This window comes from Solanum stenotomum, chromosome 2 (genome assembly GCF_019186545.1).
Source record: "Solanum stenotomum isolate F172 chromosome 2, ASM1918654v1, whole genome shotgun sequence".
NCBI classification, from domain to species: domain Eukaryota; kingdom Viridiplantae; phylum Streptophyta; class Magnoliopsida; order Solanales; family Solanaceae; genus Solanum; species Solanum stenotomum.
Window position 1 is genome coordinate 58787476 of NC_064283.1, and position 17734 is coordinate 58805209.

Below are 17734 nucleotides of genomic sequence, written 5' to 3' on the forward strand. Positions count from 1 at the left end.
TATTTGTTATAACGAAGATTCAATTGACTTGTAATACAAACTTGTGATTAGTTTTGATAGTTTTTAAAACTTATGGGTATACATCATATTTTTCTAAAAAGGTGAAATATGTTTCCCAAATACTATGGTCAAACACATGGTAAAATTTCACCCAAATAATATTTGCCAAGAATCTTTAGAAATATATGGCCAAACACTAACTTAGTTTTTTCTAGTATTTGAAAACTTGAGATGTTTGTCAAATAATGATAAATTTTATAGCGAAACACTATTTCCCAATTTTTCCCCCATATATATTTGGAAATTTTTGTGGCCAAACAGAAAAATAATGATTACTGTGAGTGCTTTATCACAATATCAATATTAATGGATGTATATATGTTTTTCTCTTAAAGAGGATGAGTAAAATGTGAACAAATAAAGTAATAATTAATTATGTTTGTAAAAAATATAGAATCTCTAAGATTATCAACAATATAAATATAGAGATTCTGATCAAATATTTTGATATTAATATATTATTTCATAATTTAAACACTGATATTTATGAAATAATGTACAATTATAATTTTTTGTTATCAGTCTTAGAAGAATCTAATTTTCAAAAAGATTTAAAATTTGTATCTTAGAGCTTAAATCTTTATACATTTATTTATGAATTTATTGAAATTGTATCAACTCCCTTATACTTTTAGTTAGGTGATTGATCTTGAACTTTTGACGTCACTCTAAACCATGGACAAAACTTCAAACTCATCAAGTTTTGATTTTAACCTTGAAAGTGTAACCTTGGTACAAACTGGGATCAAAAGTTCAACACCACCCAACCAACTAAGATTAATTGTGTTTGGGAATTGCTTATTTAGTGTTTTCAAAAAATCATTGTGTTATGAGAACTACAATAACAACATATATAGTGAAATCTTACAAGTGAGATCTGAGGATAGAATAAGATAGTAGTATGATCTGCGTATATTTTACCCTCTCCAGACCTCAGTTGTGGAATTTCACTGGCTATATACGGGCCAAAAATCAATCTTTGATACCTCCTATTGCTGATCATATCATACAACAAAAAGCACCACATGAGCATTATGAGTTTACCACTTGTTCTGCACAAAATGAAAATAGGAAAGATAACACACTTTTTTCCATTGATCTCAAGTCACAGATTCAGTGTCCTGACAAGGTAAGTTTCAGTTCAAAATTGAACCCCTGTTGGTGCACACGCCAGGAAAGAGAAGAATACAACGACTAACATAATTTAATCTACTCGAGATGCCTCGTGCAGCTCATATGTCTGAACTCATTGCCAATGACCAGTGGGTTGAGGCCGAAATCAAAAGCAAGCAATGCATTTGCTAACCAAACAAATCATCAGTATCGTCATCCACATTGCTTGAGATACTCCCAGAGACTCTGCCTAAGGAACCAGGGGAGTGTCCTTCAGCATCGTTAGTGGAAGCAGCCTGACTGCTACCAGAATATGCCCAAGATCCGACTTTACTAGGAACTGATTCTCCATAAAGATCGTCATAAATTCCACCCTTTGGCGGATTCTTCACCTTGTTCAATACCTGTTTAAGTTTGTCAGTTACACCTGTTTGGGAAATGTTGACATCTTTTACGGAGGAGTTTACTTTCCCTTTGGGTATCACTGTAATTTCTATGAGAGACTCATATTTTCCGACAAGACTTCCTTCTTTCACACCCACTGGACCAGGTTCTGTCTCCACATCTACTCCATCTGAAATACCGACAACTTCAACTAGCTCCCCCCCAACCTGGTCTTTAAATGACACACTTCTTCTCCTAATTCTTTTAGTAGGCCTCTCAGATGAATGATTGGCATCCTTCTCACTAGTTGATACTGTTGATTTCGACAACGAATCAGGCCTAGTAAGCCCATAGCGGTTTAAAAAGGTGTTATAAGCCAAAACAGCTTCCTCATCTGAAGGATCTGGAGGTGGTGGTAAATCTATTTCGGCAGGTAGTCGTGCAGGAGGGAAGAGAGCTTCATTGTTCTTTCTCAAGATGTAAGTCCTTGTTGATGCAGCAAACTTCAAAGATTGTCCAGTCTCGAGCTCGACAGGGGAATCCTTTGTCAGCCTCTCATTTGCAACAAATGTTCCATGTGCAGATCCTAAATCAATCACGTAAATGCTGCAAGAGAAAAGATATTATCAGTTCAACCTGCATGAGCTAAGAAGTGTGTCTTGACATCTAAGGTTAGGCATTACGGTTGCAAAAGGGGTAATTTCTTTGTCTAAAGACACACAGTAGGAGTAATAAAAGATTATAATTTATAAGAAGGCAACCTGCACGAGGTAAGAAGAAAAGAGTACTTTCTATGTCTAAGGATGCGCAGAAGATGAAAGGGATACCAATAAGGATGCTCACTATTGACAAGTAGCTTTTTTTCCCGATAAGGTAAAATTTTATTGATAAAGGTACCAAAATGGTACAATTACAACAACCCAACTGCAGATACAAAAAAGACTTCTTTATATCATCTAACTCCTCGAGAAAAATCATCTATTGATCCAAGTTTCCTATAACACTACTTTTACACCAGAAATGCAAATCTAATAAACACCTTCTTTTTATCCTGGAGATATGTTGTCAACATTGACAAGTTACATTAACAGTGTTATCAAAATGACTATGCAGTCAAAGAATCATCTTTATTACTCAAATCTAAATGGGCTAGATGCTCCAATTCACGAGAATTGGATGACCATGACAGATGATATTTACAGATAAATGACATTCTTGATGTCCCAAATTGTACAATTAACAGTTAACAACAAAATTTAAAATGATCTTGAGCGATATCTAATAAATCCACAGTTCCTCATTTCTTGCATTTGTGGGGTAGTATTTGTGAATCTTCAAAAATATGCAACAAATAGCCTTGACTTGAAGAAAAGCTTGATGTTTATAAGTACCAATGGATAAAATATAGCTACATGTCGGTAAGAAAGAAACATCGACTCCCAAGAATGCAAAAAAATTATCATTGCTTTAGTAAGAATGTCTAGCAAGAACAAATTTAAAAGTTGAAGTCTACACAAAGATATTTCCACACATAAATAAGTGATTTATTAGTAATGGAACCATGGCCTGACGCCTAAGCTTGCTTAAGTCTTTTAATTGCTCACTTCACCTCAAAGACGAAATGCATAAAAATGAATTTCATAGCATATTCAAGCACTTCATCATCATAGAGTAATATTCTTGTTATGTAGTATTTCTTTCATTCAATAATTACTTGTTGACTTCTCCTGCCAAGCTAGCCTAATAAAATAACAAAATAATATGTTCACCACTAGATAAGCAAAAAACAGGAGCACGTGTCACACCTTCCATTTTTGTGAGGAACCACAGCAGCGTGCTGGCGTGAGACTGACTGATGATCAAGGACAAAATCACAAGTGTGAAACTGTCGTCCAAAGATATGCCTTCGCTTATCCAGATTAATTCGATCAAGTACCTCCCCGTCCTTGATCACATCAAGATAATAAACGCCTCGACGTGGCTCAATAGCCCAATCAGGAGGCTGCCAAGTTGATTGTCCCCCTCCGTGAGTGACATGATGAGTTGGCGCTGTAGAAGAGGTTGCATCTGCCGCAACGGATTTCTGCAAAGCAGGTTGTGGATTTACATATTGAGTATGTTGATGAGATGTTGTGGACTGTGCATATGCTGGAGAAGAATGGATAGCTGGCTTAGTTGGCTGCAATGCTGATTTAGCAGCTGTATTCGCAGACACTGCAAATGGCTCCAAAGACTGAGCTTTCTTAAATCGATCAAGCCCTGCTCTACCATACATTTTGTCTGTATCTTCAGCTCAAACTACAAGCTCTTCCTCAGTTTTATAATATTTCTGGCATGGATCCTTCTTACCACTACATTATCTCAGAATTCCATGAACTCAGTTCCCATAGTAAATAACACTGCATTCCAAAACAAGGATTTTTTTTTTTGAAAATGGTAACGTTGCATTCCAAAACAAGGATTTAACCAACAAAAGTCAATAGAAAAAGAGAAGAGCATCTACAACACTCTTTAGAGTTCATCCACAAATATATGTATTAACTTTTCTATTTAATCTATTGCACAAGTTCATAAAATATATAGGAAAATAAAGAAAACAAACACAATTGTTTTACTTATTATGTCTATTCAACAAGTGGACAATTTGGTTTGGGAGAAAATCCCGTTATGGTTTTATTCTCTCGCTTGTACAATGCAGAATTAACTAGTTTAGTATTTGAAACTTGAATGTTCAGATTTCCTGCCTAGTATGAGTCTCAACTGGTGTTGTATGCAAAAATACCCTACTAAATATTTGATATATTACAACATGGTGGCTTATTTCAACATCCACATAAGAGGATAATTCAGGTTTTGAACTTTACAGGTTCAATCTCTTAAATGTTCTTAGACTGAACTTGTTCTGCTTTAATGTTTATCTAAATTTTAGTGATTTTTCACATACATATCTATGTGTTTACACATCGAAAATGCTGGATCCAATCAAACCCATTGTACAAAGGCTGCATCCACCTCTGTTCCACAGCCCTATGTACAATAACATACAACTTTATATGGAATGAGAAGGAAATAAAATTGCCTTTTTCAGCATTGTAATCTAACAATGTCAATATAGGTTCTGCTAACAACAACTACGCCTCAGTCCCAAACAAGTTGGGGTCAGCTACATGAATCCCCACTATTCCATTTAAGCTCAACTCTTGTTATTGTCACTCAATACAGCTTCTGCTAACACAAGTAAATAGTTGTTATAAAATAAACTTGTACCTCAACCCTATAGAATAGTCCAACAACCAGCAACAATCCTTAAAGCTCAAACTATGTGCAAAACCAGAAAGAAAAAAAGAAAAGAACATCCTCCACGGCTCCACCACTACTAACTTGCACCAATTTTAAGCATCTCACAAATCCAGAATTAAATTTTGAGCTAAAATACATAATTAGCAAACGGGTTTGCTGAATGAATCAACCCAAGCTTATATTTGCAGGCCATCAAAAGTAGATAAGTATTAGTAGCAAATGAGATTAGACAAGAAAAAAGAAAGTGGTCTTCCTCAGAATTTAATCTAACAATGTCAATATAGATTCTGCTATTGTACCTCAACCCTATAGAACAGTCCAACCACCAGCAATCATAAAAGCTCAAACTATGTGCAAATAAAAAGGAAGGAAAAAAAAAAACTACACCACAACTACCGTGCTTAAGCATTTAACAATTCAAGAACCAAAATTTGAGCTAACCAAATGCAGAAGTCAATGTATATGGACATGGGGATCCATGAATTAGCAAAAGGGTATGTTTTGAATGAATTAACATACCAGATATCTATTAGCAAATGAGATTAGAAAAAAGAGGTTGTCTTTCGCAGCATTGTAGTCTAACTATGTCAATATAGATTCTGCTAACACAAGCAATAGTTGTTCATAAGAAAAAAAAGTTTACACCTCAACCCTATAGAATAGTCCAACAACCAGCAACAACAACACACCCAATGTAGTCCCACAAAGTGAGGTCCGGAGAGTATAGAGTGTATGCCGACCAGACGTCTCTACTTTTAAGGTAAAGAGGTTATTCCCAACTTCCGATAGATCCTCGGCTCAACGAAATAGTACAAAACAAGCAGCAAACTTAAAAGCTCAAACTATGAGCAAAAAAAACGAAGAAAAGAAAAACCTACACCACAACTGTCTTGCTTAAGCATTTAACAACAACAACAATACCCAATATAGTCCCACAAAGTAGGATCTGGGGAGGCTACAATGTACGCAAACCTTACCCCCTACCTCATAGGTAGAGAGAGTTGTTTCTGATAAACCCTCTAAGCATTTAACAATTCAAGAACCAAAATTTGAGCTAACAAATGAAACCAAATACAGAAGTCACTATACAGGGACATGGGAATCCATGAAATAGCAAAAAGGGAAGGAAAAAAAAAACTTTACACCACAACTGTCTTGCTCAAGCTTTTAACTATTCAAGAACCAAAATTTGAGCTAACATATGAAACCAAATACAGAAATCACAATATAGGGGCATGCGGATCCATGAATTAGCAAAAGGGTATGTTCTATTAGCAAGGGATCAACAGAAGATAACTGTAATAACAAATAAGATTAGGCAAAAAGACATGATTTAACTAACCTCTTTGACACAAAAGTAAACACAAGCAGCCAAAAACAAAAATAGAGAATGCCCCTTTTGTTGTATGAGATTTAGGGTTAAATTTAACAGTTGAAGTTGAAGCTAGTAGCCGATCGAAGGAAGCAAAGATGGTGAATTTGGGGATTTTTGAAGTTCAATTCTTGAGTTTGGAAGAAAGAATGGAGGCGAGAGATAAAAGAGGGATTTTCCAAACACTATGTTTTCCTTTCTTTTTTTTTTTACAAGAAATAATATTTTGGGATAATAATTTGGATCTTATAAAGTTGTCATTGTCGCGGTGTGACCTATAGAGCACGAGTTCAAGTCATAGAAGAAGTTACTTCGAATTGAATTAGGATTAGAAGCAATCCTTTTCCGAACCTGAATGAATGCGGAATATTTGTGTATTGAATTGCTCTTTTAATAATTTTAATGTGATGAATACGATCACTTAATTAAAATTATCTACTAGTATAATAATAAAATTATTATATATTTTTCGTCTAATAAAGTAGTTGGACTTATCTAAATCGTATTAACTACTACGAAAAATAATTCACTACACGAGTAAAATTTCAAGTTATTATCCTCAATTTTTTTTGTGAATTTTGAAACTTCATAATAATGGTACTTCTTCAATTATAGAAGCTAAAAGGTGATTATTTGTAATATTTCCTTACAAGTCACATTAATGATTGAGGCAATATTTTCACTAAGGTAGTTCATTATCCACTCCCAAAAACTCTTCTTCGGGTACAACAATGACGAAATACCTCTTTCTAAATCGATGATAGTAATTCACGAGCCCAAAAATGACCACAACTCGGATAAAGAATGTTTGAAACCTCTTTTCGTCCTTGTGATCAAGATAACAAATTTTTAGTTTAGTGACTTAACTATTATAACGAGTCAAGTTCAATTATTTTAATATAACAAAAAAATTAATTAAATCCACAAAAAACTCAACAGTTATCATGAATGGTTTTCATTTTCACTTGGCCAAATATAAACAGAATACATTGGACTTCCAAAAGAACTAATCAAATCCTAGAATTGTGGACAATATATACATACCAAAAAATTTCTCCCCATCCTATAGTTTGAAGTGATCAAAGTTCTTCATGTCCAAAAAAAAATAAAAAATATCGTTGCGAATCTACTCGAATGTAAGATGTTGTACAACAACTGCACCTCAATCCCAAACTAGTTGAAGTCAGTATCAAACAAGAAGTTTAAACACGTATCATTCAAATGTTGCGAGTGGGAGATCGTTGTCTTTACCGTGTATTCTTGAGCTCCATAGTGTAAGTTTTACACATTTTGCTGCTTTTAGTCACCTGTCAGTGACTCAAGAACTATACAACAACAATGGCTTCAATGAACTACGTTAGTCCTTCTAATATCAAGTTCTGCAAACGCCAACGAACCCTCTAGATCACGAGGGGATCAGATTTCGAGAGATATTCCTTCTCAACTCCGCTACACATGACTAATAGGCGTTCTTGCAGATTAGAAATTATGTTTTTCGTGATCCTTTTCTGATGTCTCGAGTATTTCAACCAAGCGATTCCCAGTTGTACCTGTACGCTGCATCTTGTCGATCTTGAGGGGACGTTCTCAACCTGGTATCCCAGGCGAAGCTGCAAAAACATAAACAAGGAAATGAATGAAATCAACGAATAAGCTATGAAATACATGTGACTAGTATGGTAGTGTCCCTACATTGAAATAATCACCCAGTGGAACGCCATGAAGAGTCATGACCTCTTCTATAAGCCAATCGTTTTTATCAGACAGGCGAGACCTCTGCTGCGTGCTTGTCACTTCACCTCGATAACGGGAAATACACTTATCAAATTTATAATAAAGTTGCCTCTGATGCACATCAGGCTTATCAGATTCTTCCCAGGGACTATAAGAATAATTAAGACAACCGACTCTTTCCATGACCTTACGATCAAGTTCACCCCCACTGAATAATTCCATGAAAAACTCCGTCTGTAAATAACCCAAAAAGAAACAATCATAGCAAGTCAGTAAATACATACATTCTTCCCAAGAAAAGAAAGAAAAAGAAACAAGACAATAAGTAGCCTTTAGCTGAGGGTCTATCGGAAACAACCTCTCTATCTCTTAGGTAGGGGTAAGGCATGTGTACACTCTACCCACCCTAGACCGCACTTTGTGGGGCTACACTAGTTATGTTGTTGTTGTGGTGGTCGTCATGGTGGGTTCATGATGAGTTGCCCCTTCCATTTTTGGTTCTGTTCATTAACCACAGCCATGTACAAAATGCATGGGTTCTTGATGAGGGAGGTTGGTGCGTCTAGAGGAAGATTGTATTCTTCATGCAAAAACTAACTTGATGATTAGAGGAAATAAGTTAATGAAAATAGAAATGAATATGTACTCTCACGTGAAGAGAAATCTTTGGACCAAATATAAAAAGGTAGAAGTAATACATGTTTAGAAAGAAATGCAAAACACCATTAAGAAGTCCTATTTCATATGCTCTATACTCAGACTACAAAAATAGAGCAAGTAACAGATAGTCTAACTATAATTGGGGCATGTACAAACGGAAGTGGGTGAGAAATTTAACCACCACTGCATGCAGACCTGTAAAATCCCATCTCAACCGAAATCCATCCAATATCTTTAACCACCAAATCTCTCGAACAGAAGGAAAAGAATTAAAATACAGGACACAAAAACATGCTCGAATGTGTGTGCAAGTGCATATGGTGTGTGTGTGTGTGTGCACGCGCGTATAAATTACTTCCTCTGTTTCAATTTGTTTGTCTTACTTTCCTTTTTAGTCCATTTCAGAAAGAATGCCTCTTTCCTTTTTGGCAACTCTTTAATTAAGGAGCATTTTGGTACATTCTACTTAAGACCACAAGATTCAAATGGCTTATTTACTTGAACAGTGCATCAAACAAACAAATTGAAACGACGGAAGTATATATTATATGTATAAAGAGAGAGATGAGAGAGTGATAACTTCAAGGCAGAAGAGATACTCACTGGAACTGAAAGTACAGAGGAATAAACGATAGACATATTCATATCCTCCATACCGACGAATGATCCACCCTCTTCTGACTGAAGGCTTTTGCCTTCAGAGTCATCATCTGCAGCTTGGAAGTCACTGCCTAATGAATCCTCTTCTGCCATTTGAAGGTTTTTAGCTTCGGCTTCGGCTTCAACTATCTGCACCTTCTGCTCGGGACTCAAAGCTCTTGCTTTCCACAATGCCATGAAAGTCCTGGACACACAAGTAAATGAATTAAAATTACTTGTTCTTACTATAAGCTGCGCTCAGCGGAGGAACCCAACATTTTATCTGACAACTGCCCTTTTTCCCCTTAAAGTTCAATTTGAATGCACAAATTCATTAGCACCATGGCCAATCCTGAATCTAGTTTCATCCATCAAAGACATTAGACTCCTGAGTTTGGATGGAACAAAAAAGGCATAATACATAAATAGACACTCAAACTTTGCCTCAATGAGCAAGTAAGCACTCAAACTTTGAGAGTGCACATCTAGACATCTCAACTTGATCTCAATTGACAACTAAACACTTCAACTCTTCCCCACTGTCTCATGGACACCCGACCCAAATGCTGACATGGCACATAAATTTTGGAGGCGTCTAGATTCTGTAAGTTGGAGTGTTCAAATGACACAGTGGAGACGAGTTGAGGTATCTAGATGTGCATTCTCAAAGTTAGAGTGCTTATTTTCCAGCTGAGGCCAAGTTTAAATCTTTGTTTATGTAGTATGCCAAGAAAAAAATTGAAGCACCATGTTTAATGCTAATGCCTAAATGATGCAACTCGGGATAGAAGCCTACTATAAGGCATCCTGCCGACCAACCATATGTCTAAAGGGATAGAAGTCCCATCCCAGGCTGAAGGGAAAATCTTATACTAAGTACTCCCTCTGTTTGTTTGTCCAGTTTTGACTTGGAACAGAGTTTAAGAAAGTAAAGAAGTCTCTTGAATCTTGTGGTCTTAAACTAAAGATAAGTATAATGTACCAAAATGTCCTTTAATCTTGAGGTCTTAAACACTCTGTGGGAAGTTAGAATTAAGAGTTCCCCAAAAAAGTAGGAATTCTTTTTGTAACGGACTATAAAGGAAAGTACGACAAACAACTTGAAACAGAGGGAGTACAAAGTACCAGTTCAAAATAGGTAAGGCCGCTTATAAAGAGGTGAACATTTACCTGTGAGCCACATTAAAAGAGACAAAAGAGTGGAAATGAAACTTCAGCCTGCCTTCCTCGTCTTGAGTCTTGGCACCATGCCTTGCATCAAAACCTCTACCTGGCTTTAAAGTCATGATAACATTCGGGCTACCCATTGATGCCAAAGTAGGGGATTCAACTTGAATGTCTTCAATATCTTCCCAAAGAAGGAAAAATTTGGTCTTATGTCCAAATAGATCAGAATGGAAACCAATTATTCTTGCAGACAAAAACAGACGGCCCTGAACCAAAAAATTTACAAATAAATGCATTATAAAAGAAGGCATCGTAGCTCCCAAAGTTCGCAGAGGCTCATTTACAACCTTTACAAGATACCAGAGTCATATCAGAGAGAGAGCGTTAGCAATCTTGACCAATTGATGCCTAGGTACACTAAAGACTACAGACACTATGTAAAAGAAAATTTCCATGATTTATCAACAAAAAGAATCAATAGACATAGTTACCTGGAGGGGCATCTTGCGTTTTAAGTGACAGGAAAAATCATTGATGAGAAATTCCTCTGGTGGAAGCCCAAAAAGCTTTTGGAATGCTGAATTAGTCTGAGGAGATCGTACTTTTATCTACAAAATTATTCAGAGACACCATTAAGTAGGAAAAATAAATCCCCATATTTAGTGAGATCCATTGACCATGTAACTTTAACTGCAGAAATGGATGATTTACCTTCTTCCCAACTTCCTTCTCCATCTTAGACAGATAATCTTTGACAACATTGCTACCCTTGGTATTATTCAAGAAAACTCTTAAATGCAGCTTAGACTGACAGGCCTGCGCTAACTTTCCTTGAAGAGGAACTATAACATCAGACAGATCTGATATATTAGTTTTGACAAAATTGATTTCAGCATGCCCAAGAGATGTAGCTTCACTAAAAGGTCCATCAAAATCAAACACTTCTACGTCGAGAACAGATGGGGGATCGTCCATTGCATCAAATTCAAATATTTCTGCATGTAACGAGATTCCAACCATTAATCAAAACAAATGGAGAGATGACCTTGCATAAATCCTCAAATGATGGCAACTACAGAACTTCAAAAAAAGACAACACATCCTTCAAAAGAAGAAAATTTACCATTCCATTTGGGACTAGACTTTTGGAACTTGATTGAACTGGTTCTAGTTTTCCCATTGCATGTAAACACCACATATGGGTCAGAGAACCCACTTGTGTCAACAGCTGCCAAGTTGTTTCCTTCAATCAAGGCAACAGTCAACAGCCAACCATCCCCTTGTGCTTTGATGCCGTGGTCACTTCCTGGTTAAATCATCAAAGATACAACACATCAACACCTTGGAGAAACAATTACATGTTAAAAGACGTTATATGTGAAGTTTCTTAGAAGTCTACATGTGAAGCATGGGAAGAAGAACATTCACCATACGAAGTATTCATAGTAACAAGCAGTGACAAACAGGAAAACACCTACTTCTAGTCCGGATGATTTAACCAAACAGGAAACTATTACTCCCTCCATTTCAATTTATTTGCCTGGTTTTGGCTTGGCATGGAGTTTAAGAAAGTAAAGAAGACATTTGAATCTTGTGGTCTTGAACTAAAGATATGTTGAATTTACCAAAATATCCTTTAATTTTGTTGTTGACATGTGGAAAGTTGAAATTTAAAGAGTTACTAAAAAAGGAAAGAGACATAATTTTTTAAACGGACAAATGGAAAGTAAGACAAACAAATTGAAACGGAGAGAGTAGATGTATACCTTTTTGTACCCTAGCTCGCATGAAGCGTGATATCAGCTCTAGCACCCGTTTTCCTTGAAGTACTAGCACTCCACACACAATTAGCTCACCAATAGAATCAGGTAAGTCAAGACCAACAAACTCAAGCCCCTGTATTGTGCTAGGCATGGCCAACAAGACGTGCACAAATACATATAACCCAATGAAAAAGGTTGAAATTACAGTGAAGTTAGCAAAATACTGGAAAGCCAGCTTCCAATCGGACTGGTGCTCCACTTCTATAGATGCCAAAATCTGTTCTTTCTCTGAACCTAGGTCCTTCGCATCAACTGGCTTTACGTTCTGAGATAATAAATTTGCATACTGATCAAAGCTCTCTTTAATACCTTGCCGTGCACCATTTTCTATCATACCTTTCATCATAGTGCTTTGCAAGAAATTCATGCGCCATGAAACTACTAACCTTGAAGACTGTTCTCCTGAAGGCAGCTCAGGACCAGGAGTAATGCTGTAAAGCACTTCTACCTTGAACGTGCTTCCATATGGGGCATCTGGGGTACTCACAATACATAAAAGAGAAAAAGACTTCCCATCAGCTTTAAGATACGTTTGTTCCTCTGTAGTTTTTAAAGCCTTGATCAATCTACTTGCAGCTTTGATAAAACTAACCACTCTTTTTAAACTTTCACCACCATTTTCAAGTTTCCAAGGTCCAACTCGCAACTCCGTGGACCCCTGACTATCTACTAAGGATTTAAAGAAGGCCGAGTCCGGTGAGAAAAGGAACAAATTCAATTCATGAGGGGCAATAGCATACAATTGATCCACTACTACTCCAGAAAGGTTTGGAACTTCGCTTGGTTGTTCTCTTGCCTCAATGCTTTTCAATAGTTCTTGAAAGTTCCCCGATGTGGACTGTTCCTCTTGTGCATTCTCAGAAGCAGCTGTACTTGCTGTTTCAGGCGGCACTGTAACATCTGGAGCTTTCGAGTTAGTTGTGGATACTGCATCCCCATTCTTGTTGAAAATTTGAGCAATTCGACCAGCAAAGGTCTGCGCATGAGGCTTCTCCTCCTTTGAAGAGGCTGCTTCTTCAGATCTCAGAGGAGAAGATGATCTCAAAGGGCCATTGGAAGACAAAGAAGGAGATTCAGATACCACATCAGACAACTTCTTCGACAGTGATACATGATCACCAACTGATTGCAAGTCTGCCAATGTATTGCCTTGCGAGAAACTTATTGTGAGAAGAATTTGACCTATTAGAAAGGAAGAACACAATTAAATTCTTGATTGGACCTGTGCAAACCATAAAAGAAATGCTATTTGTAATTAATACATTGAATTTGATCAAGCATCATAGCGTTTCAAATGAAGTTGGTTTGTTCTATCTAACTATTCCATGCTAGGGGAATACGCAGAACAATCATAAGAGGATGTATATAGATATCTCGACTAGTGCAAAAATACCTTTGTTGCAAATAACATGCAACAGAAAATCAGGAACACTTGGAAAGGGGGAAAAAGTACTCCCTCCATTTAAATTTGTTTGTCTAGCTTTGACTTGACTCAGAGTTTAAGAAAGTAAACAATACTTTTATATCTTGTGGTCTAAAAGTAAGATATATAGAATGTACCAAAATGCCCTTTAATCTTGTGGTCTTAAATAAGTCACATGGAAAGTTATAATTAAAGAGTGGCCGAAAAACGAAAGTGGCATTGTTTTTGAAACGGACTAAAAAGGAAAGTAAGATGAACAAATTGAAATGGAAGGAGTAGAATATGAGTGATCAGAGACGAGCATTAAACATCTCAACATTATTCAACCACATAAGTCATCATCAAAATGGAAAGTAAGACCATATATTTTTTCGATAACAAGGGAAACCCGCAGCCGCTACCCTTGGGGTGCGCACAGGATAAAACTCCCGCTCCTATGCAATAGCTCGCAAACCACATAGGAGAGGTAACCCGCACTAGGCAAGCCCGGTGCGACGAGCTCGACCCAGAAGGCAAACCCCTTGCTTTCACTGGCAAGGGGTTTCGAACTTGAGACCTCCAACATGGAAGTTCCAAGCCCAAACCACTGGGCCACCCCGAAGGGACAAGTAAGACCAGATATTCTAGCAGATACAGAAACATTTCCTATCCGAAATCAGCTGAATGTCTAGTATTTTGCTAATTTTACTATCCTAAATCTCATGATAAGCATTTATTGATGTTCTGGTAAAGATGGTAACTAGCACTCTATCACAGGTTAAAGTTCACTACCACCTTAATAATATCTTGAACCTGTGACCTAAAGCAAAATGGAAAGACCATATATTCTAGCAGATACAGAAACATTTCCTATCTGAAACCAGTTAAACTTCTTTTTTTATCAAGTAAACAATTTCATTTCATAAATCAAAAGGCCAAATTGGCCGGATACCAAAAAGTAAAGAACCTACAAAAAGATATAGTTCTCTACAAAAGACCCCCAATCCTCTATACATCCCTGGATTACATTGGTGCATCAAAAATGAATTAAGGGATCGGAGATTACTCCTAAACTTCCTAAAACTCATTTCTACCCCTTTAGAAGCCCTCCTATTTCTCTCTCTCAAAATGATCCACATCAAAGCCAGAGGAGCAACATTACATGCCAGTTTAAACATTCAAACAGAGAAACTAATCAAACATAAGTTGCAGACTCTTCACTTTTGATACCGCACCCATGCCGGATTCTCCAAAAATACACTACTTTTGGAGAATCCGACATGCACCCATTGACATTTTTAAGACTCCGAGTAACATAGATTATCAAACAATAATCAAGATAAAAGGGAGACTAAATAGCACTTCAGAGATGAGAATAAAAACAAGACAAAAACTAACAACTCACCACAATCCTTGTTTTTCCCCTTCTTTTGCTTGGGCTGCAAAGTATACCAAGCAGTGCCAAGGGACTTGTCATTGGTATCAAAAACCTGAGAAACTGGAAATTTAATTTGTCCAACAAAATCATCATTGAAGTATTTATCTTCATCCAAAACAGAAATAATAAGCTCCTCCTTCAAGTCATCTACTTTAAAAGCAAATTCCTCACACCATGATGGATTTAAACATTTCTTCACAACTTTACTCTTAAACTTCTGTTTCCCCAATGACAATTTCACATATGGATCACTGAACCCATTTGGGTCCATAGCTGGTATGTTTCTTGCTTCAATAACTCTTACTAAAAGCTTCATCTTTTCCCCAGACAAAAAATGACAAATTCACAAAAAACCCAGCTTCTCTGATTGATCAAATGATCTAACTATTAAATAACTCAGAGCAAGGATAAGTAAAAGATCATTTTTTTTATTGAACATAACCCCCCACCTTCAAAAGTTCAAAAATAAAACCAAGAAACAAATTTGATGAAATGACCTTAACAACTAATAACTCAGAAGAAAACAATTATCAAAAAGATCAATTTTTTATTGAACAAGAACATAACCCCACCTACTAAAGTTCAAAAATAAAACCAAGATTGATCAAATGGCCTTAACTATGAATAACTCAGAGGAAAAGGACAAGAAAAAAGATCAATTTTGTATTGAACAAAAACATAACCCCACCACCTACTAAAGTTCAAAAACAAAACCAAGAAACTGATTCTGACCAAATGACCTTAACTATTAATAACTCAAGAGAAAAAAAGGATAAGAAAAAGATCAAATTTTTATTGAGCAATAATGGTATACAAGTTCAATTAACCAAGGAAAAAAACATGGGGTTATTATTATAAAATTTCTTCAAAGGCTGCAAACTAAAGACACCCCCTTTGATAAGCTAACAACAATGTTGAGGAGATATACACAAAAATAGGAATTTGACTTTTCTAGGTCAATGGTTTTTCATAAATACTATACAATAAACCAAATAATGGATACAATGAATTATCAAAAGCTCATGAAGTTTTCAAGAGAAAAGAATTGTAATCTGAGTGGAAAAAAAGGACAATTGAAGGGATCAATTCCAAATTAAAAAAGAAAATACCCCAGATACAGAAATGGCCCAAAGATTGGATTTTTATATGAAAAAACTCAAAAAAAAATTAATAAAAATCCAAGAAAATTAAATATTGGCAATGGCTATTTAAGATGAAAAAGACCCTGATTTAGAAATGTTGATTTTTTTTTTTATGAGAAATAAAAATGGGAGATTGCAGGGAAGAAGAATGGAGAAGAGAGCAGAGAGACAAAAAAAAAATGATTAAAATAATTAAAATCAGAAAGAAAGAAAATAAGTTGCAATTTGTGCGTATGAATTTAAGACTTTTTCTAAAGAATTTTTTTTTTTTTGTTATTACTTCCTGAAATAAATAAACTATAATCTAAAATATTTTAGCAGTCATTAATATAACTAAGTTCTTCTTTAATAGCTTTACGTTATAATTTTTTAAGCTTTTTGGCTGTTTTTGAGTCCAAAAGGTAAGGCTTTTTTGTTTTTTTGGATCAACAACTTTTCCCTTTTATCTATTTTGCAGTTACAAGAAAAAAGATTTTGAAAAAAAAGGTTAATACGGAATAATAACAACGTCACAGATATGAATAGAATAAAATGTACGCAAATTTGATTCTTATTCTATGAAGGTAGAGAAGATATTTTCGACAGTAACAACATTAAAAATTTGATGAAGATGATACGAATGTCCACCTCAATTGTACTGTTGAGGATGTACAAAATGAAATATACATTCATAATAGCTAACATTTAACCATTGTACACCACATAATTTTCTAGCGAAAAGTGTATATCCAACCACCATTAGTCAGACGTGACTCTGTTCATAATTTCCGATAGACCATCGGCTCGACTAAAATATACCAAAAGATCAAGTATATTGTTAGAAAAGAATTCCATATTGAAAGCAATTGTGAAGAGAATAGTAATATGATAGGCGAAGTCAATGAGACAATAATTGAATAATAAGGCAGTATAGGAGACTAATAAAAATAATATTGATTATTTTTTTAAAAGAAAAAACTAGATTACACTCGAAGTTCAGATTTTTCTATTTAGGATCATGTCTTCTATAAGTTGAAGATGTGCCAACTATAAACAATTTACTTTTTTATGAAAATTGAATGTGATTGATTGTTCAATTAAATCTATCCCTTAATATTGTATACATCAACATGCATGAGTCATATAGACTAGAATTCGAAAACGATTAATCCTACCCTAATAGATCTCTTCTATCATTATCATCATTTTTATTCAATCATTTTCTATAGTTAAATTTTATCAAGCACCAAATATAAATGTCTCTAAATCTTGAACTTACATCAATTAAATTATTTTATAAAAAGAAATATTCCATGGATCATATTTAATGAGCATTTATACACAATAGTCAAGCAAGAATTTGATGATGGTGAATATAATAAAAAATATTATAAGGTTGAAGAAAGACTATATTTTGCAACGAGAGCTAAAGGGGAACTTTCGATGAAATTAAAGGCCAATATATCATTGCTCATAGATTCATTATTTTTAATTAAAATGCTTTCATTCCACCCCATCCAC

At 35.5% G+C, this 17734-nt stretch overlaps 2 protein-coding genes and 1 long non-coding RNA gene across 4 annotated transcripts; all 3 read right to left on the reverse strand.

The window, feature by feature from the left end:
• Positions 1-1074: 1074 nt before the first annotated feature.
• On the reverse strand, positions 1075-6452 carry LOC125855164 (protein phosphatase 1 regulatory inhibitor subunit PPP1R8 homolog). Of its 2 annotated transcripts, none has more exons than XM_049534846.1 (3): positions 6200-6452; positions 3363-3956; positions 1075-2163 (listed from the first exon to the last, which is right to left on the reverse strand). In XM_049534846.1, exons 2-3 carry the CDS (start codon positions 3830-3832, stop codon positions 1362-1364), a joined length of 1272 nt encoding a protein of 423 aa, XP_049390803.1. In that variant the 5' UTR covers positions 3833-3956; positions 6200-6452; the 3' UTR covers positions 1075-1361. The 2 variants fall into 2 exon arrangements, with proteins under 2 accessions (XP_049390803.1, XP_049390804.1); XM_049534847.1 differs by having other exon boundaries at positions 3363-3908; positions 6200-6434.
• Positions 6453-7168: 716 nt separating this feature from the next.
• LOC125854807 (C2 and GRAM domain-containing protein At1g03370) lies at positions 7169-15515 on the reverse strand. The gene is made up of 9 exons (XM_049534390.1): positions 15060-15515; positions 12196-13434; positions 11553-11735; positions 11141-11424; positions 10921-11037; positions 10433-10695; positions 9227-9467; positions 7922-8197; positions 7169-7839 (listed from the first exon to the last, which is right to left on the reverse strand). The coding sequence occupies exons 1-9, from the start codon at positions 15406-15408 to the stop codon at positions 7630-7632; spliced, it is 3162 nt and encodes a 1053-aa protein (XP_049390347.1). The 5' UTR covers positions 15409-15515; the 3' UTR covers positions 7169-7629.
• A 10-nt stretch (positions 15516-15525) lies between these two features.
• On the reverse strand, positions 15526-16358 carry LOC125854808 (uncharacterized). The gene is made up of 2 exons (XR_007445425.1): positions 15784-16358; positions 15526-15664 (listed from the first exon to the last, which is right to left on the reverse strand). It is a non-coding gene; the product is annotated as an uncharacterized LOC125854808 (long non-coding RNA).
• Positions 16359-17734: the final 1376 nt, after the last annotated feature.